At 38.2% G+C, this 22,267-nt stretch overlaps 1 protein-coding gene across 1 annotated transcript; it reads right to left on the reverse strand.

Annotated features, from left to right (window-relative positions):
• Positions 1-34: 34 nt before the first annotated feature.
• Positions 35-12,844, reverse strand: LOC109980557 (caM kinase-like vesicle-associated protein). The gene is made up of 11 exons (XM_020628935.3): positions 12,663-12,844; positions 4,608-4,748; positions 4,378-4,509; positions 3,321-3,395; positions 3,026-3,164; positions 2,792-2,912; positions 2,603-2,678; positions 2,352-2,488; positions 2,182-2,260; positions 1,991-2,078; positions 35-1,425 (listed from the first exon to the last, which is right to left on the reverse strand). The coding sequence occupies exons 2-11, from the start codon at positions 4,700-4,702 to the stop codon at positions 1,126-1,128; spliced, it is 1,242 nt and encodes a 413-aa protein (XP_020484591.2). The 5' UTR covers positions 4,703-4,748; positions 12,663-12,844; the 3' UTR covers positions 35-1,125.
• Between the last annotated feature and the right edge of the window lie 9,423 nt (positions 12,845-22,267).

Below are 22,267 nucleotides of genomic sequence, written 5' to 3' on the forward strand. Positions count from 1 at the left end.
TCTGTCTTTCATTAAATGACAACTTGAGAAAATGTCAGTTTCAGCAATAAGAGTATTGCTAGTTTTATTCATTCACAAGCATAGCAACCTGTTAGCTCAGCTAAATGTTGCTAAGTACACAAATAAAAAAATACACATGTATACAATGCAAATATACATAGTGGTACATGTTATGGAATCAGCTTTAACCACTGAAATTTACAAATTACGAGTGATAACACAATAACAACAGCTAAAACATCACTCCAGATACAATGCTCTAAATGTCGTTTTTTGTATTTCAGTTTAAGTGTGAAATAGGACAGAACACGAGTATCAATACAGCAGCGTTGAACTAAATATAGGAGAGAAAACCGCTAAAACATTTCAAAGAAATCAGTAAGCAATTATAATGAAGCTGTTTCTTTTGAAACATTTTAGCACAAAACTGCAACAAATATTAAGGCACTTAAACTTAAAAGTATGCTTTCTTGCTGCCATAAAAATCTAAGCTGACTGAAGTTGTACTGCACATATCTAATTAAGAAGAATACATTTTTTGATCATGTTTAGCTCATTTTTACCTAATAAGTAAATTTGACAAAGAAATCAGCATGATGTATTCCAATTAGATGTATGTGTTTTTTTAAGAAATAACTAAATAAGTAGTGTAATAAATTGACATATTTCTTATAAATCTCACTGTTATCAATTTACCAATGCTTTTAACTCATAATTTTAAGTAACAATATGAACTTAGATTAGTAAGTTCTGAAGCCAAAAAAATAGCAATTGGCTCAAACAGACACCCACACCTCAATACAAAGAGCAGATGAATACAGATGGGTTGATTTCACTAATTTACACCATGAATTTTTACACTTTTCAGGGAAAAGAAACAACAAAAGAGCTACTTAGCAACTAGCTTTAAAGGGACCTCTACATAAAATAACAAGGGAGAGTGGAGAACACTATTCAAAAGACCAATCAAGACTAAGAGGATGGTAAAAGCATGATGCTGTGAGGAACTCAGCAAACGGGGGGGGGGGGGGGGGGGTTAGTTAAACAGCATTGACATGGTTTTCTCTTGCCAAATGTATTGGCTCTACTGCACATGTGTTGTGGGACGAGGGTCTCTTCTCGTGCCTAGTCTCCCTTGCTTTGCGGCAACATTTGGGGAACATCTCCATTGCAGCGCGCCTGTGGCTGCTCCGCCTGTCTGGCTGCAATGGGGAGGGAGAGTGTAGGGTTGGTTGCAGTCTGTGTGTCTGGAGCCTTTTCACTAAGAGCAGCCTTAATACTGGCAGCAAAGCTCCCACTACTGCCAGGTGGCGGACCAGCAGCGTCGCCGGGTGTGTTGGGGTCAGCTGCAGCCCCTGCAGCAGCAGGATCTCCCTGCTCGGAGGCCCGAAGTCTCTTCATGAGGGTGGTCACTCTGACAGCTTTCTGTAAATGATAAAAACACACAGTGAGCCTACACTTCAATTAATCTATTCTAGTGCATGGTACTTCAATGAAAATATCAAGCTATACTTGAACTTTTTCGATTATTATATTTTTTAGGCCAATTTGAAATCATCCTCCCATGACAACACGCTGTTGTTTTTGTGGAAGAAAAAGATGTTCATCTCAAAAATATTACTTTTGACATAAAAATGGGATTGAAGAAACTTTGGAAACAAATTAAATAGCCGTGAAGACTAATTGGAGACAATATCTGCATGATTTTGACAAATTAGAGAGGACAAATTAGAGAGGAAAAGGAAAGAATGACGAGGCAACACAGGGATGACTGACATTCCAACAGCTTGTCTACAATTGCCAATGTTGTTTTTAACAGGGAATACACTATCCGTTAAAAATGTTTGTGTATTTCAGAAAAAATACCTTGAATGTAGAGCATGACATCCAATATCATTTAAGATAGACCCCTTTGTCTAACAGGTACGTGATTAATGATATATGAGCAAAAGGTTTTGACTGATATGTGAGATAAAGTGAGAAGCTTTACCTTCCACTTTGCTTTTGCAAAGTTCTTTTCTATTTGTGCACAAACACCATCCTTGATGTTCTTGTCGGAGGCTGCATTTCCAGAAATCCTGAGTAAGGAACAAGCATTCTGTTATATATTTGATATCAAACTTCACATTACTTCTGTTTATGTGACTTCAAATTTTGTAATTTACTTAATATTTTTTTTACCATTCATGTGCAATGGCTTCCTGAGCGGTCAGTCGCTGATCTTGGTCCACCTCCATCAAAGATGCCACTAAGTTTTTGGCTGTCAAGCAACAAAAATAACGTTAACCAGTTTCTCCAAAATGTATGCCTTCAGACAACATGCCACATTTTTATAAGCTTTTAATTTCTACCTGAATCTGAAATGTCATCCCAATATGGTGAATCAAACTCATAGTCTCCAGACAAAATCTTTAGGAAAAGGTTCTTGTCACGATTGTCCGGGTCTTCTTCATCAGAGTCATCATAGAAAGGAGGGTTTCCAGACAATCTGTTGAGTTGGAAGAACAATAATATAAGGATATCAAACCTTTTGGACCAAATCATTTGAATATATCTAAAAAACACCTGATGTATATCTGTGAAGACATTGCTGGATACTTACAGTATGTACATGATGACACCTATGGCCCAACAGTCCACTGGTCGTCCATATCTCTGCCTCCCGACCACCTCCGGAGCTGAAAGCAGGAAGAAGTTTGAAGCTTCAGCTTTACAAAGTTTGTTTCGACTTTCTGGCAATTAATAGAGTTTAATCTTTACATTTTCTACAGACTGGCTTTATGTTATTTACCCAGATATTCTGGAGTCCCACATGGATCCTTAATGAGTCCATTCTCCAGTTTTGCTAGCTGGAAGTCACTGATGACGATTTTTGAGTGCTTCAAACGATTAAAGTACACCAAGTTCTCCAGCTGTGGGAGTAAACAAAGAGAGGTTTAAAATGAGAAGCATTCCTGAAGATCAGTTTAATTAGCCTGCGGTGAAATGCTGTTCTTTTTCACTAGGTGTCAGCAGTGTTATATACCTTAAGATTTCTGTGGACAATTTTCAGAGAATGCAGGTAAGCCACGGCCTCCAACACCTGCCTCATCACATTGCTGGTGTCCCTCTCAGAGTAATATCCTTGATCTAAGATCCAGTCAAACACCTCTCTGCCCGTGGCACTGAAAAGAAGGGACAACAAAACATGTAATTCAAGTCAGTTGTTGATGACAAGAATGCAAAAAAGATATTGAAAAACAGTCTTTTGCAAGATGAGGCAGTACTGTTTACTCCAGCCTGCACCAAGATGTCTCTCAAGCGCTGCCAATAATACTCACAGCTCCAGAAAAAGGAAGTACTCCTTCTTGGTTTCAAAATCGTCGACCAGCTGGAGAATGTTGTGATGTTTTAGCCTTTGAGAAGCAAGAAAAGGAGGAAGACAGAGTAAGGGTGGGGGCGGGAGGGGGGCAGGGTGGTTTGATGTGAGTGGGGTTAAAATAAGCAACAGAGTCAATGAGTACTGCAAGCAACACAGCTACATGCCAAATGATGGGCATGATTAAGGTGAACATGATATCTGAGTAGCCATCAGAAACTGTATTTCATAGCTTTGCAAACTTATAGTATGACAGCACAACAATCCACCTATGTGAGGGAAACACTTTTTTAATGTAATTATGGCTTTTTGATACTCTATCATGATCACTGCTCTGAATTAATGAACAGTTAACTGAATGAAGCAAATTGATTAGTCGAGTGATATCCTTTCATTATCTTGTGGATCTGTTCTTTTTGTTACGTGTCGATATTAAGCAAAATGGGACCAAATTACAGCAACAATGAATTCTAAAAACATAATGAGACCTTATGCTCTTATTCTGCAATACATAACACCTAACAATGTGTTTTTATATAGATAATGGTTGATGGATTCTGTATCTTGTCATCATCCATTTAATCCAACGTTTTGTGATGGAGATGTATTCATCTGTTACTTTCTGACGTTCACAGTCTGTGACGCATTGTTTCTAACATTCTAACACATTGAAACACAAGTGTAGGTACAACAAGTAAATACAATAAGGTAATAACATTTCTCAGGACACAATTTGCACTGTTGTTTTAAGCAAACAGTGTTTGAGGCTATTTTCTGCTGGGTATTTGTTATGATATAATGAGTACTACAGCAGAAAGATGTATGCAGTAAAATCCTGTACACTACGGTGCATGTCATCCAGTGCTTCAGTGGTTTATTGATGCTTTCTATCCTGGGGACTAGTGACTTAAGAATATCCGTTTGCAGCCTTCTTCAAACACATTTGTCTGTGTCTTTGGTTCAAACTGAAGAAGGAGGACATTTTGTCTCTATAAGGAGAATCTCATAACTGAACTTACATCTTAAGGATCATTATCTCATTCTTGGCAGCTTTCCTCACTTTCCTGCCGTCCTTTTTGTGGAACTTTTTACAGGTGTACATTTTCAAGGTGTTCCTATCCTTCGCCCTGAATATCTCGCAAAACTCCTCCCTGTTACAAAGACAAAAGGAGAGACATACATGATCTTTCCAGCACATTTCTCTTACGTCTTTGTGCGCTTCTTAACATTATGCCATGGATGTACTCACGATTTAACGATCTGTCCGAGGTCATATTTGTCTGTGACCTCTGAGGGATTGTTGTAATCCTTCTTCTCCCCGAGTGTCAGGCAGCCAAATGGCATGGCAGCTCGTGCCCTTTAGCCAGGGAAAGTCCTGCCACAACACAACCTGTCAAGACATATGCAACATATTAGAGCCTCCTGAATAGTACAGCTAGTTTACATGGAGTAAAGGGGGCTGAACACAGATGAAGAGCCTGGTGCTGCTGTCTCATTACTGAAGATCATAAAAGAACATTCTTGTAAATTGATTGTGCCTATAAAGTGTTTCATTACAGAAAATAATTGGAATAAGAAAAATAATTGCTCAGTGGTGGATCTTTACAGGAAATGGACTTAAAAAAAATCAATGTGCACATTTACAGTATAGGGAGCCGTTATAATTTATAAGTGTTTCATCTCTCTGAAACCTTTTGAATCATAAATCACAGTAGGCCAGTGTAATCAAGGCAGTGGACGCCAATTATTTCACATTTTCCCAGGAGCAAAACAACACAAAATTTGATTTTCCAATAACATCATCTTCAGTGAACTCTGTCAAACTACCAGCCGTGGTTCCATCGCTGTGCAGTAGGTCAGGTCTGTGCAGCAGCAGCAGATGTATAATTATTCATTGGTCTGTTTTCTACTGTTAAAAAAATACTCTTATAAACTTTACCCTGTGCTTGAGCTAGCCCACATTTGTCTTCTCTTTTCACATTTTTTGACAAAATTCTTAAAAGTTGATGAAGCAATTAGCTCGCCAACTCTCTAGAAAAAAGCCACTTAAAGATGGAGTTGTAACTACGCACAACATTATAATGATATGCAGACTTAATGGACCTCAGTAAGCTACATCTTTACCTGAACGTTATGGCAGGAAGCTTATTTTAATGAAGTACATATGGGAGATAAATTATTTAAAAGGGAATTATACTAAAACAATGAAATATGCATGCATGCTCACAAAGCTATCATTATAATCCAGTTAGATGTTTTCTCTAAAGAAAAGTCCTATAATTGGAAGGAGGAAAAAAAAAGTATTTTTAGTATATGACATTTCAGCTATAATCTATTGAAGACATGGTGATTTCAAATCTTTTTGAAATGAAATAACCAAATACTAAATACCTGACCAACAGGGACATCTGCACATGTATCCACTAATCATGTGTAAATCCAAAACAGCCTGAGAGCAGAGCTTCTCATTCATGTGTGACTACAAACACTTGACTTGACTACTGACACAAGACTCTACTGTTTACTGATTATGGTTCAAAAGATGTTAATCATCAAGCGTTTTTTTCTTAGCAGTATAAATTAATAAATGATTACAGTCTCAGTCAAACTCAGTGGTCACTCTGTTGCAGACCAGAGTAACAGAGCAACAGAGCTTCCTGCTGCTGAGTATCTGTTCAACCAAATATCGGCAAGATAAATCTCTGCACCAACATACCATTTCTAATGTTGAACACAAAGAAGTTAAGTAAGTTAACAGGTTTCTATGCCAATTTCACAGCCTCTATAAATAAATAAATATAGGTTTGTTTGGCTGACTGGATAATTTCCTTTTTTTGAAGACTGAGCAATAAGAATCTTTGTTGGAGATTTTAAATGAGAGGTTACTGTCTGACGTTGTCAAAATAGTACCTATCGGACCCTTTTGTTCATACGTTCTGCAGTGGTAATCCCGTAATTATGTCAAATGGCCCGAATCGCTGCAGCCGCACGGCAGAATACTATACATGTTCACTACTAGCAGCTGGTGAATTGGGTTGCTTGTATGGAAGACAGAGCCGGTTGTTGGCAGGCCTTTCAGTTAGAAATGGGAGCCAGCACAGGAGAGTGGGAGTAGAGAAAATCTGACTGAGGTGCTGTCTGGAGCCTTAGTCAAGACCCTATCAGAGGCACAGATCTCTGACTGCTTTAGAATCCAGTTATATCTGTCATAGCACATCAAAGAGCGGTCATGTCAATGTTAACATGGACTTTTAAGAATGCTCTTGCAAGGAGAACAAATAACATCCTTCGTGATTGTTCATTACTTGAAAGCAACAAAGCAGACCATCTCCTGCAGGAGGTCTAATGTTTGATTATATAATGAATAAAGATAAATACTTAATGTTCAAGACAATAAGCTTTGTATCCAGTATGCTACTGTCCACAAGGGGACTCATTACTCTATGATCCAGGCTCAGCCGTGAAGCGGATGTATGAAGTGTAACCTTATGTAAATGACTTGTTTATTATAACTGAAAAGATTCTGTTTCCACTGATGTTCCTCGTTTAAGCCTCTTTATCGAAACTGATTAAATGGAGCTTTTCTGTCTTTGATCCGCACGCAGCAGGGAGAAAAAATATTCATGACATTTTTTGATTCACTTGGAAGCAGTCCTACATTTAACAGAGAATGAAAGTAGCAGTGCAACAGTGCGGAGGGTTTATTTCTTGATTCTCCACCATCACATAGATGGATCACATGGCCTCTTTTGTTTGCGTGATAAGTCAACATGTCACTGTACTGTAACATCAAACTGGTCTTTGCAACTACTGGTCATACTCTTTATCTCTTAAAATGTTTCAGAGGTTAATAATGGACTAACATGGCTATATTAGAATGAGATGTTTTTATGGAACACGACAAATGATCCGAAATTGGCATCTTTACACCTTCTTATTGGTCTGAATCTATTTTACAACAACACAGTGCTAAACTTTTTTACATGCAACCTAAGCTTAGTTCCCATAACGGGCAAGTCACCCCAGAACACGTTGAATAATCCTCCACTAGAAGAATTACACAAGCCAAACAAGATTGATCCTTTCTATAAAATACTGATAGGAATACATTTGGTACAGCTTTATCCACCTCTGCACTGAAGTACATAAACAGTAATACGTGTGTCTGTAAGAGGTACTCGTACCAGTTAAAATAAGATCTCTCACCGGCCCCTCATGTTATCTACAGTATACTCATCCAGGCCTGATGTGTACAGAGCCGCACTGCAGTTCATGCTATTTATTTTAGTGGAAGTGCTTAGAAGTGGAAACTGAAGTTATTGTAGCCATTTATGGAAAGTTTTGATGGAGTTCCTGAAGTGATACGAAACCAAACAGATGATCCGTGAAATACTTTTCAAAACAACAAACTTTTAAATTTTTCACATAAGTGAAGTATCACTGTAGTCTTTAATTTTAGAATAGAACATTTGAGAATCAGTGTCAGGGCTTTGAGCTAGGTAGGTTTTACACCTAAAAGGAATTAGACTTGGCAAATAAGAACATAGAGAAATAGTATAGCGAACAGGTAAACAGAAGCACATATATATATATATATATATATATCTCAAGATAAGAATTATGTAATGAAAGACAAGATGTTACATCTTGCTTGGATCCTGGATATGATATATATGATATTACCCATAGTGCATTTTGTCAACATAAATTAGGCCAATTTTTGAAGTGATTTAAATTCAGCTTTTTTCTTTTAGATTTATCCAAGACAAAGATTTTTACTTCAGTCTGAATTGTTACTTTAATTTAGCACAAGTAAAGAACATTTCCCCCTGGTGTGACTGAAAAGGATCAGGTAATTTTGCAAACTGCTTAAACAGATAGCACATCAGGCTGCGGCTCTACAGTCTAAACAATGACATATTGCATTAATCAGATATCCATGCTAAATGCAAGAGCTGGCCCCTCTGTGTTAAAGAGGAGCGCTATCAGTAAACCATGTGTCTGCAGTATGATGACGGTTTGGTAGATGATTATGAGCTAAATCATACCCTCTGCATGAATCAAACAATTACAATACCCAGATTAAACATTACTGTTTTACTGGCTCTCACATTGATTCACAATGCACTGCCTGCACTGGCTAAAGAATCATTTATTTTCTAATATATGCCTCAAGACTGTGCCATGATGCTCGATCAAACACAAAAGAAGCAACAAATAACGCACACAAGAACAAACACGTCTTATTCTTTGCTTTTTGTCGCCTCTTATGTGAGTGTTTTTGGAAGCTTTATTCAATTACATAATCCAAATTGTGGTCACATTTGATGTTATTAACAAAACTTATCTTCTTAGCATCTTGAATGACCCTCTTAGGCATGACTTAGCACTTTTAGCGGCCTCTGTTGCCTCACAAAGACAAACGTTACTGCCCACACAGAGACAAGTTTCTTCATAAGCGTGAGCCTGAGGTGAGACCGTTTAATGCAATCTTTATACGGCAAAATGCATCATAGATCCCAACACCTGTTCTCAGATAATTAACTCGCAGAACCACAGTGCACCAAACACTCAACAGTAAGCCCGCTTCTTCTCCCTCATTTTAAAGTAGGATAAAATGCTGTTCTCCTGCACGATGAGAAGAAAAAGATAGGAGGCATTTGACTATTGCTGAATCAGGATTTCTTTATCTTCTCCTTTTGAAAGATCTGAATGAAGTGTTCTTAATTAATTAAGGCTGCTGCAGATCAAACTGAAGACCCTAGCGTAGAAAATGACGAAGGCAGAGCTGTTGCAGAGCTGTTGTATTTGATAAAGATTTCAAATCAGAAATTAATTAAATTTCTAGCAGCATCAAAAGTAGGTGAAGGTAAAACACTTCCAATTCAGATGAATTTGCTTTAAAGTAATACATGCCATAACCTCCAAATAGGAACATGTAAAATAAAATAAAAACTTACATGATTAGTTCTCTTTGTCAGTGATACTATGTATTTTTTACGAAACTCCTTACTGCAAGTTGCAATACAACACTATATTGTGGAGCTATTTGAGCACAGGAGCAATAGTCACAATGTTTGAAGAGGATACGGTAGATGATTGTGTTTCCATCAAAGTTAAAGCTCCTGTTGGCAGTTTTTAACTGGTTAGAAAACAGAACAATATTAATAGTGATGAGTTAATATGACCTTAAAAATAAACAAGACTGGGGCGCTGGTGGCACAGTGGTTAGTGCGGGCGCGTCTTCCAGCCTTTGGCTCCTTTCCAGCATGTCATTCCCCACTCTCTCTCCCTGATTTCCAGCTCTATCCACTGTCCTATCTCTACATTAAAAGGCACAAAAAGCCCAAAATTAAATCTTTGAAAAAAAACAAAAAAAACAAAGACCACCAGCAACAAGATTGATTATTTCTAGTTGGTTGTTATGTCTGTAACCAGACGAAAAGTTTCACCGCACGCTGCAGACACAGCCTTTTTCATTTATTTTTTAAAGCAAAAATTCATCGTTGTAAGTTAAGACTTTAAGAAGAAAAAAGAAGGATAACATTTCCAATTAGAAAACAATACTTGCACATGTACAGTAAAAGATCAGCAAAGTGATACGATTTGTCCACAGGGGTCGTCAAAAGCAACATAACCCAAAAGTTCCTCACTGGAGCTTTAAGTTGTAGTGCAATAAGAAATATTTACTGAAAACTGGTAGCACAACTTAAACGTATTGGCTATTGGATGGTTGAGTAGAGCATGTGGGACCGGATATTAAATCAATCTGACTTGCTTGTTTTCACAATAGACTTTAGGTCTTAAAGGGACACACAGGGTCATACAGCTGTCACCTTGTCTCATTGTTATATTGTCTCCTCAAAATCCGGCCATCATAATTTTAGATTTCCATGAAAGTGTGATGAACTGGCTTAATTTTTTTTAAAACACAAGTGTCTGTATAGGTATCAATTTATTGATAGATTGATTAGAAGTGCCTTGACCCAATCCTTTTTAACTTTTAAAAACCAGACACTGATATACTTGCTGAGGCGTACTGACTGACTGGGATGAAAAGTGTCTGACCCTAACCCTGAAGTGGCTCATTTTTACAGATAATGTCTGCTGTTGCCTTGTAACAGTTCCTTATTGGTCCTACTAGCACACTTTGTCTGTGTCCAAGGAGAAGTATGTAACTGTGTGTGTTTGTCTGTGTGAGCGTATTTGTGTGTAGGAGGATATTTATGAAATAACAACAGAAAATGCTCAAGCATCTTCTCAATTCAGTTTTGAGGGCACTGGGAACAATAACACTACTGATTTATGATACAGCTGAAAGAGAAAAATGGTGAGTGTGGTGTAATGGCGCTCCATTACCTAACTACGAAAAAAGGGGTTTGGTGCATTTTGATGAATAATGTTAATATGAATTGTTCAAAGTGATGTCAAGCAGTGGGAGCAGGCTGGAGGGAGCCGTGGATTTAGCCACAGTCGAGCCTCTTCAAACAGAATGACTTGGTGACAGGGGGCAGATGGTGCTGATGAGCTTTGAGCCAAATTGTAAAGCCTGTTATGCCACATTTATGAGCTAAATGTTGTTCTTGCTGAGCTGTGAACACAAAGAACACATTTACACGTTTAATTTTCAAGGACATTACATCACACATGAACAGAAGATTGAGAAATGTGTTTGTTCAGAGTCCGTGGAGAGGAGGGACATGGTGATGTGCATGAATCAGTTCCTCCTTTATGCTGAGCTCTGCAATGCTGGGAGTCGACCATTCATCTAGTCTTCTGGCATCACCAGCTCATCTGACCAGCTTCTTCTGATGTTGTTTTGTTGCCATGGTCACCAAGTGCTACAGAATGCAGTGCACCATGGCACCGTCTGTGCAGAGCAGCTCTCTGCGTACTCGACATCAAAACTACCCAACACCACTGCCACTTCACGTGACTGAGACTGCATTCATCGATTTGATTTTAAACAGTGTTTGCAAAAAAAGGATGTTCCAGGAACTCATGATAACAATAAGCTGAATGCCTAATGACGCACACCATGATCCAGGTAACACGTTCAATTCAGTGTGAAGCCTGTTACATAAACAAAAGGCTGCAGCTCTATTGAAAAAGGACCTTATGAACAGGTTATTCACTGATGAATCGGGCGCTGTTCATCAGAACGAGCCATCAAGGCCGTGAAGAGCAGAGAAATGAAACACCTGTAAAAAAAAAAATAAATAAATAAAAAGGTGTGTGGCTTGATGTCTGAAAAGGATTGCAGCATCAGGAGCTGTATGAAAAGAAATAGCACTTTGTTTAATCATTTAAGGTCTCTCTGTTAATAAAGTGTTCAATAGTATCATCGTGTGTCCATGACATCCCTTACAAGTGTTCAGCTCTTAGCACGCTCCAGCAGATGGGCCACCGCCATTCAAGCCTTCCTGCGTCAAATCAGCCACCTGTGCAACACAGTCTCCCAAAGTTTCTTTTAAATTTTGCAGTTTAAAATGAATGTTAGACTTCTGATTTGTTGCCCTTGATGTTTTCCCAATTGCATTTACAAAATACTGAAATGACATTGACATCACATCGGAACCCCTGCAGAGACCTCTTGAGGTCACACTAACACACTTTGGCATGTCACTGTGGTTTTCTAGTATGATTTTATTAAGCAAAGATGGGCATCTTCAATAATAGGATATGTCAGAGAACTTTCCACCCTATGGAGTCTATATCAAGTTTGGCCTTAATTGGAACATTACTGTATACACAAACTCTTTTAGTGTGAATGATAACAAATAATGACAAAGAGGCAAGGACACGAGTCTGTGAGCTCAAGAGCTGCTGCAGTCTGTGTGCATCAAGAAAAAACATACCTTTTGTAAAACTGAGGCGCAGATTGAGCTCATAATGTGAATTAACTTGTTGCTCATTAGTGCAATTATGTGTAAACTAAAGACAAAAGAAACGCATCACTGAGCAGGCTACATTATGGAATATGAGTGAAAACCTTGCTCAAACAGCTACACAGTTAAAATCAACAGTGGACCATTTACGCATCAGACAGGTAACCCAAATATGGTGCTGTCGCATAAAAACTATCCTGTATGCACGTGCCATATTTCAGTGTAAATGTTTTATTGCCGCCAAACTTTTCGAAATCAAACATATGTCCTCGGTTTAAGAGTGAGAAGAGCCGAAGACAACAGTTGAACAGCCTCGGAGGTTATTCATCAACCTTCTCCACTTCTCACGTTTTGGCAGCAGAGCTCTAAAATCTTATGATAGTTAGCCAAAGATCAAGCAAAGTGCGCTCACTTACCTTCAATGAAGTCAACTGGTGCTAATCAATAATCCAATCCTCAGTCTAATAGTGGAGTGTGCTTTCTTGGTTTGGCTTCACTTTCTTCCCTCCGCTGATCCTGCAGCCAGTGTGCGCTATCAGACAGATCTGAGATACTCGAGCATTTCCAACAAGTCAGCGTGTTCACGGAGTATTACGTGAACGTGTGATGGGAACAGCGGGCTATGATGCAGGAAGGAGGGGAGGTGTGTGTGCGCGCGCGCGCGCGAAAAACGCCACTGTGTCCAACTGTGAAATTTGTGTGTGCGCGCGCAGCAGTGCAGCAAATGTTTTGATGAAATATCATCACCGTGGGGAGTTTAACAGTGAGTGAAGTCGGTGATGATGAAGGCTTCACGTCAACTGCCCGGCACTAAAAGGGATCAAACAGCAGGTTCTAAATTGTTTTTTTGGGTTTTTTTTTCTAAAAGTTCCTCCGGAAGTTGATGTCATTCATTTAAATAGACAATTTCACCAAAACAAGAGCAGCTTCTTTCCAACTCAAAAATTGAATTTCTCACATCTCTGGTGCCACTCACATAGATATGTGCCTTTGTCTGTTCAATGCCTTTAAATCAAAGGTGCCCGATTTATTTCATTCATTTTGATAGCCTGTTAAAGATATTTCAATACTTAGGCCTGAGCCTACTAAAGACACAGTATGTTACACGGTATTGACAGAATGCCATTAAAGATACTAAAATACTGTGAAGATTATAGTCTACTTAAGTGCATGCAGACTTTAAATTATTACACATTTCATGATCAAAGTTGTATCCGAAAAGGTAAACGGTCATATGACCCCATAAGACCAGCTAGACAAGGGGGAGAAATTGCAGAACAGCAATGAGATCCTATAGATTAATGATTTGAACTATAGTTTGATACATCTAATGGTCCCCTTTTGGTACTTTTTCTTTGATTCAGTTGAGTTAAAGACCAATTTGGAGACAACTTCATTTATGCCAAACTTAAGTTTTGCACACATTAAGTTGGCTCAGCAGTAGCACCACCAATTAAAACATTAAAAACAAACAACCATCAACACTTAAACAGTGAAGCACATTCTACAATCAATAGCCTACATATAAGCTGTTATCCTTGTCAAACAAAAGCAGCTAAAAAGTGGGTCGATTTTGGCAGTAACAACAGTACAAGAGGCAGAAAGCAGCACTTGAGTTGCTTCTACAACCAAACACATCATCATATAGTGCTCAAAAGCTGTCACAACCAACAAGTAAGCAAGCAGCTGACGGTGGACTACTCTGCTCCACACAGTCTGAAAGATCCAGTTCTGCTTTACATGCCTTTAGAAAGTCATGTAAGAGTTATAAATCCCATAGGGTACACATGAGACAAAACTCAAAAGAACCAGGAAATTTCACCAGGTCAGTCAAACTGTGTTCTTGACAGGCTTGTATTGCTCATGAACAACAGTGTGACTGTGAACCCATTCCTCTTGAGCTGGTTTCTGACTTACATTTTAATATCTGTGCCAATCAATCAATCATTATTTGTATAGCGCTAATTCATAACAAGTGTTATCTGGAGACGCTTTACAACAGAGCGTATGGGATAATATGCAGACAGGATTTCTCCTTTGTATTCCTCGCGTTCCTGTTGTCCATCCTTGCCGCTGAGGTGAAGGTTGGAGCAGGCCGTGCATGAATGAGGACGACGGTGGTTGTGGGGACGACACAGTCCGATGGGCGTTGGTTGTTGAGTCTCCCAAGATTCCAGTGATTACCATTAAAGATGAATATTTTTACAAATCTGAGCTACACTTGAGACCTATTTGTGTGTGATAATGTACATTTTCAGAAGCCGGCAGAAGCAAACATTGATACTATGATACTAGAGGGTTTTTTTTTTCACCTGGCCATTGACCAAGTGCATGTCAGATCAGTTTTCAGATGTGTGCAAGAGAAAACTGATCTGACAATTTATAGCACAGTGCAATTATGTCCAGGTACATACAGAGGATGTGAGGTGGTTTTAGCTGGTAGGCAGAGTCTGTAGCATTGGCTTATGTAACTGGAGTGTCTCTTTCCCAAATGAGTAATGCCGCTTAAAGGCCATTGGGATAACAGGAAGGCGAGCAATGGAACATCTTTAACCTGCTCCCCACCTACCCAACAAAACCCACCTACTCTCTCTCTCTCTCTCTCTCTCTCTCTCTCTCTCTCTTTCTCTCTCTCGCTCTCTCTCTCACTTTCTCTCTCCTCCCTAGCTCCCGTTGCTTCAGAACTGTTTTTCTGAGCAGTACAAGTTGTTCTGTATCACAAATCTGAGTCCTGGAATCCGTCATATCACTGTCATTATTTTACAGCAGGGCGTTCATAATCCTCCTCCAATCCTCCACAGCAGGAGGGACTCAATCACTCTGTCAGCTGTCTGACTTTCAGTCTAAAAATGTCTCTGAGACGTCAACCTGAGAGAAACCCTGAATTTTAATGGGAGAAGACAATTTGAAAATGTTTCAAAGGTAAAACACTTTGAAGTAAAAACATAACCCCAGTGACACAGAGGCAGAAGTTGAACAAAAGCATTTATTCATCAGCAGCAGGTAGGAGGCGGGGAGTCAAAAATAGAGCTGCAGGTACACCCTAGATTTGGGTGTTTTTCAGATAAAAGGTGAGATTGCTTCATTTCAGTCAACAGAGTACCTGAAACTTTGACTGGGAAAGATCATACGCAATGAACTTAACATGACAGCGTCAAGACTTTTCACTCTCTAGTGCGTCATTAAAGCAGCTTAGTAACAGCAACTCACCTCAAGATCCTTCCAACATGGCTTTAACGCTGCACTCATGTGCTGATGTTGGTATTATTGGATGTACTTAAGCTAAATAGTTTGGCTTTGGTGACAGCCTCTTCGGGGAATTGGATATTGCAGTGTTTGGTGTCTGAAATCTGTGAGTTTGCACTCAGTCATTTTTCACAGAAGACGTGTAAAGCAACAAGATCTATTACAAATATAGGCATAGGGAATAGGATGGTTTTTTTTTCTTTTAAGCTAGTTTCGAGCGCACAACACAGTTACATGATTTATTGTTAAGTAAGCAATTTGATAGAATTAAAGCTATCGGATTGGAAGAAAACTTGAATATGATTTGTCAGTGAAAAAGTGTATAAAAAATGTTTAAGACAAAGTAATTCAGTCTTCTTTTCTTTCGGATAATTCTCAAATTTGTGTTGTTCAAAACCTTTGAGTAGTAATGATTGAGATAACTTTGATCCCCCAAAAAAGTCAGGATTATCCTGATCCCAGCAAAGGGCTGCATTTATGATAGAAGAAAATAAAATTAGTATGGAGAAAAAAGGTAATAAGCCTATTAAATTAATCTAATAACATTCCTGAAGATGATGTCGATAATTTAGACCATTTTAATATTGTGGTGTTAAACCACTGCATGGTTATGGTGACATACTAGATAAAGCAGAGATCCGGCTGCTAAATAAAAAACACAGGGTTTTGTAACCATCGAGTATTTCACACAACAGCTGTTCATTTCAAACACAAGATATTTGATTTAAAGCAACTTCTGGGATTTTTCATTTTGTGTGGATTTTGGCAGCCTCCCGTGGAAAACACAGAATATGATGTCCCATTTAAAGCTCAGGTTATCCATATTTGGTCATCCTAAAAAGTCTGTATATGGACACGATTCATTCTATCAAAAAATCAAAAAACAAAACAGGACTAAAGTAAGCAGGATTACTTGATCCTGGATAAAAAAAGTTTTTTTGTAGGTCTTTGTCTGACCTCTAATCCAGTACATACTGCCTTTATTATGAGCTTTAGGGGATCTTTTGATGACATTCATTGGGTTCAGTTTCAATTCAGTGCAAGTGTTTGTCTTTATATTTTAAGCTGTTCCATGAATCCACTTTCAGCTCAGTCACATTCAGCCATAGTGCCACTCATTTAAAAGTGCCTTAACATCAACTTCCACTTTGAATGTGTCCTTCAATAGTCATTGTTTTAGTCAGATTAAAGAAAAACTGGTTACAATCTGTCCACTGTAGCCGTTTAGATGCAGCATCCCTTTAAAAGAAGAGTTATTTTCTGCCTTTTGTGTCTCAATGCATGTTAAAATTATCCCTAATGTGATGTGTATCAGTTGTAATTATCTGCAGGAAGGCCTTTTTTTTTTTTTTTTAGGTCTGTCATACAGTAGAAGCATACGCAAAAGTGGGATCTGCGTCACAAAGCTCGCAGGCAGTGCCTCACTGTGCTTCACTGAAAGTACTCAATGCTCAGCCCAGCCTCATGTTACCATGGCTGCATCTGCTTAATCCAGCATTTGTAAGTCTATGAATGGACTCGAGTGACTCCTTGCTTCACTGTTTCAACATGTTTTGCGGGGATCTGAAGACCCTCACAGTGTACAAATTGAGGACTCTCAATAGTGCATGGGATTTATTTGGTGTTTTTTTATATTGTGAGATGAAGAAGTGAGAAACAGTAATACAGATTTCAGTACTGCCATACAATAGATGGCTTATGAGTTACTATAGAAGCTCTACTTGAATATATATCCTATTTTTTTCCATTCCAGGCAGTCATGAATTATATACTGCAAATGTGTGAATAGATGATGTTTCTGAAAAAATCATAAAGCAAGTTAAACAGCTCACTTCAGCAAAGAAGGATGAGGGAGCAAGGCAGCAAAATGTGTAGCCTACTGTGTGTCAGAACACTGCAAAAACATCCTTCTTAACTAACACTGTCTCAGACTTAGACCGGAAATAAACTAATCCTGGTGCATTTTCTGTTTATTTTCTGTGAATGGATGATTGTATCTTGGAGGAAGAAAGAAAAAAATGGTCACACTGGCTGAAAAATGTCATTGTTTGAAGAAAATAGGATTTACCCCCGACCCGCCCTTCCTTTTTTGCACTGCAGGTTTTTGCTTAGAAATCATTTCCTCACCACAATATTTTTTATCTCCACAATTCTGTACTCAAGCTTGTAAAAGATGAGTCAACTTATAGTTCAACTTAGTTGTCATAGAAACAGAAACCAATAGTCATGGGGTCTGGGATGGAAACCTGTGCAAGGCTGAAGGTATGAGTCTTCTCACAGGCATCACTAAACAGCTTGACAGATATCACTGCATTTGTGTTAAAGACAGAAGAAGAAGACGTTTTACATAATGTCCCAATTATGTGACAAAAAGTTCCCAGAGAGAGCAAATACTTAAAAATCAATACAGATGTAAAATATCAGAAAATATGCAAAAGAAGGTTTTACAGGTATTGAAAAGTGTCAGAGACAGAAATTCACTTTGTGGTTTGAGAAGAGAATCACTCTTGGCCAGGTATGTTCACACATACAAGGATTTTGACTTTGATAGACTCTGCTCTCTATGTACAAAAGTATAAAATTGAATATTAAACAATAAACATCCAACAAACTAATATGTACAAGCCTGCATGAGACTATGTGCAGTCTGGAGTAGCGTGAAAGATTCCTTAAAATAAATGATGTTATTATGTAACAGATGTGTAACTTTAAACATCGGCATAGAGTCATGTGAGAGTATTAAGTATTTACACAAAATTTTGGATAAAAGAAAACATTTAGTTGTCTATTACAGTTTATTACAAAATAAAATGAAAGCGTTTGAACTGACCGAAGTAACATTTTTAGTTTGGGCTGTATTGTACAGTACAATGGACAAATGTCAGGTTGACATATTTAAAAAAATATTAATTGCCTATATAAGAACTTCAAGTTGAGAGTAATAAAATAATGTAAATCTATGTGAGGGGTTTTTGGTTGCAAATTCTGCAACTTCTTTGAGTGTCACTTATTGTCTCAAATGTCAGGTGAACTAATAACATATTTTGATGTTCTTTTGGGATCTTTAAAATAATTGGTTTAGAGTAAATCAGACAGTTGGAGAAGTTATGTGGATCTTGATTGTGTCTTTTTGTGTGTGTGACCAGGCGCAGTGTCACAGATGATACCCTCACACTTCGAGTGGAACATTTGGTGCTCTTTGAGGTTACCATAGTAACCACAATCACAGCAGAACCTTGTCCACAAAACGCTTATCAGCTCGCAACTAGAAGTGAATGAAGAAAAGGCCGTAAGAAAAACTCCATTACAAACAAATATTGATAAAGAAAAATGAGCAGCTCATTTGACCAAGTCCCCGACTTTTAATTCAAAAAGTAAAAAAGACAACAACAGCTTGTTAGTTTCTTTTTGTAGGCTATTGCTCCATGCTCTAGGGACAAAGCAGTAACAATAAATAAATAAAAGAAGGTCCTTTAAAGGTTTCATATCCTTGTAATTACTGTGCTCTCTCTGCTACCGTGGAAAGGCAATTTATCTCGGAGCTCTCTAATGCAAATTCAGAGTTTACGAGGGCTGCCTTTGGGTCCGCACAAGCATTTAACCACTTTTATAAACAAGTGGGACTCTTTGCCCTAATTGCTGCATGCAGGCTAGAGCTGCTGATGCACAATTATTACATTTCATAAACTTTAAAATGGCAACTGTTCTGCAAGATTACTCTTTTCCAGAAACTAGAGATTAACCTCTGCATAACAAAATATGACCTCATCACTGATAACATAACATAACAAGTGTTTTCAGCTTTTATAGAATCTAACACTCACATATGTAGACCTGAAATAAACTGATTCTATGTCATTTTTTTGTTTATGTACTTGAAGCGGTGATTGTATGGATGATGATTAACATAATTCTACTTCTTTAAATTTAAATGCTCACTATCTACCTCTAGTCAAATTGTAAATGCCTTCCAGATGCATTATTAACATTCCCTACTTAACAAAATATTGAATTAAACAAGGATGAAATGCACAGACTTTTCAGGTAATATGTTGCTTGCAGAAACAGTTGTGGGACTGATTCTCCTGAGAGATGTGGGTCACTACATTAACTCCATGAGGAAAACAAGCACAGATGTAAATCAGTAAGTTAGAGAAGGAAAAATATGTATTCAGTGTTCTCACAGTAAAGTATTCACTTTGAGGCATATACAGTATAATAATCTCTGAATTTATCATAAGAAGGAATATGACCCAGTGTTATGAATGAATGATATCTGCATGTGCGTGTATGTATTTCTCTTCCAAATCCATTTTATTTATTTATTACTCCGACATAAACACAAACACTCGTATGAAACGTATGAATAGATTATAAAACATGCATAAAGCAGTTTGCTAATTTTCAACCATATCTCACCGTCTTCCTACACACCACTGGTATCAAATGGTGGTTGTCATGGCAACAGGCTCACAAGCCACAACAGGGCTTTTGGAAGACAAACACAGATCAGCATAACAGAAAATCTGTCTTATTCACATTTTTTTTATGTCAACAAACCTCGCCAAACCCAATTAACTGAGACTATGGTGATTCAGTTTTGCTTCTCCCGTTGACGTGACACAATGACCAAATGACTTTTAATACAAACCAAACCAAATGACTTTTATTGATGCATAACATACACTGATAGTTTTATGAGACATTTCAGTGAGGGGTAACAAAAAAAAAAAAATTGTAACATCAAGATGGGCCTGCCGTGTTCAGAACATTGACTGATATAAACATGGACGACATGTCTCGTCGTCATGTCATGTGGCGCAAAAGTGTAGCCAAAATATCCTCACAAGTGGCACTGACATATTGCGCTGGTGACAACATTGGAGCAAGAGTCTGTTCAATAGGGATCGGTTGGTGGAGCCACTGTTGTGACATCCTACCCCCTTTTGCTAACCAAAACAAATGTTTAACTTGGTGTTAAAACACCTAAGATCCCACAAGTCAGAACAGAAAAGATTCTGCTTATGGTTGTGGAAAGTTCAAGGACTCTTCTTTTTGTGTTTGTTACGTTTCTCTCACCGTTCCTCTTCTTCTTTGCTAATCAGGTTCACAGAGCGCAGCAGGAGAAAAACTTGTCATCAGAGCTGTCAATCATGGTGTTGTAGCCATTGACTTTATGAAACATGGACGTAGTCTCAATGACATCACCCATTGGTTTCTGAAGGAAATTTTTAAAGCCCAATGATGGCAGTCACCCTATATGGAAATGTTGTCAAACTTCGGGTCAGCCTAGTGTCAGGTAAAGAGCAGGAGCTGAGGCAGGACTTAAGTCTCCTGACTAAAAGGTAAGGCACGTCCCTAATGATGAATAACTCTTATCCTTCATGAAATCAAAGACAGATGCGTCATAAAATACCAGTGTGGTAATTAGTGTGCCAATAAAAACATGAGCTATCCAGACCAAAATTGTGTACTAGGCTGTAAACATGTTTATTTCTTCTGTCAAAATGGACATTTTAATATGGGGTTTTATGGGACTTCTGGGTCTTTTGGAGCCAGCCTCAAATTGACACTTATGGAACTGCTTTTTTTTTCACTTCTGCATTGGCTTCATTTTTCAACACCATCAAACAACTAATCAAAACTAAACGTCTCAGAAAATTGAATACCAAACATGATTCAGCATAAACATGTTTAAGAAATTCTGTATGAGGTGTATTTGAATTTGTTTGACGGATGTCCCCTCTGTTAAGATGAAGGAGGGCGCTTTATGACCTATACTGCAGCCAGTCCGTAGGTGGACCTCAAAATATTTTTGGTCACTTTTTGCCATGAAATGCATCTCTACGTATAGTCTGTGGTTCAGACCCAATCTGCAAAGCTGGAGCCCTTCTGTTTAAGGTTGACATGTTTTATGTATCTGTACAGGTAGCCTTAAGGTTTTCCATAAGAATAGGGAATAAGGATGCATGAGTATTGCTTAGAGTATATAGCCCTTTATTAATCCACCAACTTGTCACAGCACTTTTGCACCACACCTCACATTCATCCTTAATTTATTGTAATAATACAAAACTATATTTATATGGCACTTTCTAAAACACACAGTTGTGCTTTGTATTATTACAGATTGAGGACACTTGGGCAAGCAAACATACATACCAGCATAAGTCACATAAACCAGCAAACATTCTAACACAAAAACAGGTAAAATCCACTGACAGACAGGATTTATAAAAAAATGCTGATCTATAAAAACAAGTTATTAGCAGCTCAAGAAACTAGAGATCAAATACACCTGTGACAATGCCATTCAAATTGAATGGTCATCTTTACAATTAAACACATTCACAGACTACAGACTATGCCTCTGGATAAACAAGGGTTTCAGTGTTTTTTCCAAGGACACTTTGACATTTTGTCTGCAGGAGGGTACAGAACCATTGACGTAAATATTGGTGATAGTCTCTTTTTCCCTCTCAAATACATGCCTGTACAGTATTTGATGTTGAGCTCACAGAACATCAGTTTACAAAGATTCTGTCTGATCCTGTCGGCGTGTCTGGAGATTTTAATAATTAACAAAGTTACACATTGCCTAATGCAGAAATGTTTACTAATTCTCTCTTAATTTTGGAAGGCACTGATGTTTCTGATTGTTTCTGATGTTGTTGAAATGCTTCCTCTGAACATGAGTCCAGTTCGCCATCAACACATTTCATATGTCCTGTGTGTTTTCTGTGTGTTCATGAGCACAATGAAAGGAGTGAAGTTC

Source organism: Labrus bergylta, chromosome 5 (assembly GCF_963930695.1).
Source record: "Labrus bergylta chromosome 5, fLabBer1.1, whole genome shotgun sequence".
In the NCBI taxonomy this organism is placed as follows: Eukaryota; Metazoa; Chordata; class Actinopteri; order Labriformes; family Labridae; genus Labrus; species Labrus bergylta.

Bases quoted from the DNA above. Each gene is read 5' to 3' on its own strand.
- LOC109980557 (XM_020628935.3), bottom strand. From the start codon at position 4,702: ATGCCATTTGGCTGCCTGACACTCGGGGAGAAGAAGGATTACAACAAT. The intron at 2,913-3,025 runs GTATATAACACT...TTACTCCCACAG, and splicing joins TTGTCCACAGAAATCTTAAG to CTGGAGAACTTGGTGTACTT. The intron at 2,489-2,602 runs GTAAGTATCCAG...CCAACTCAACAG, and splicing joins GGTGTCATCATGTACATACT to ATTGTCTGGAAACCCTCCTT.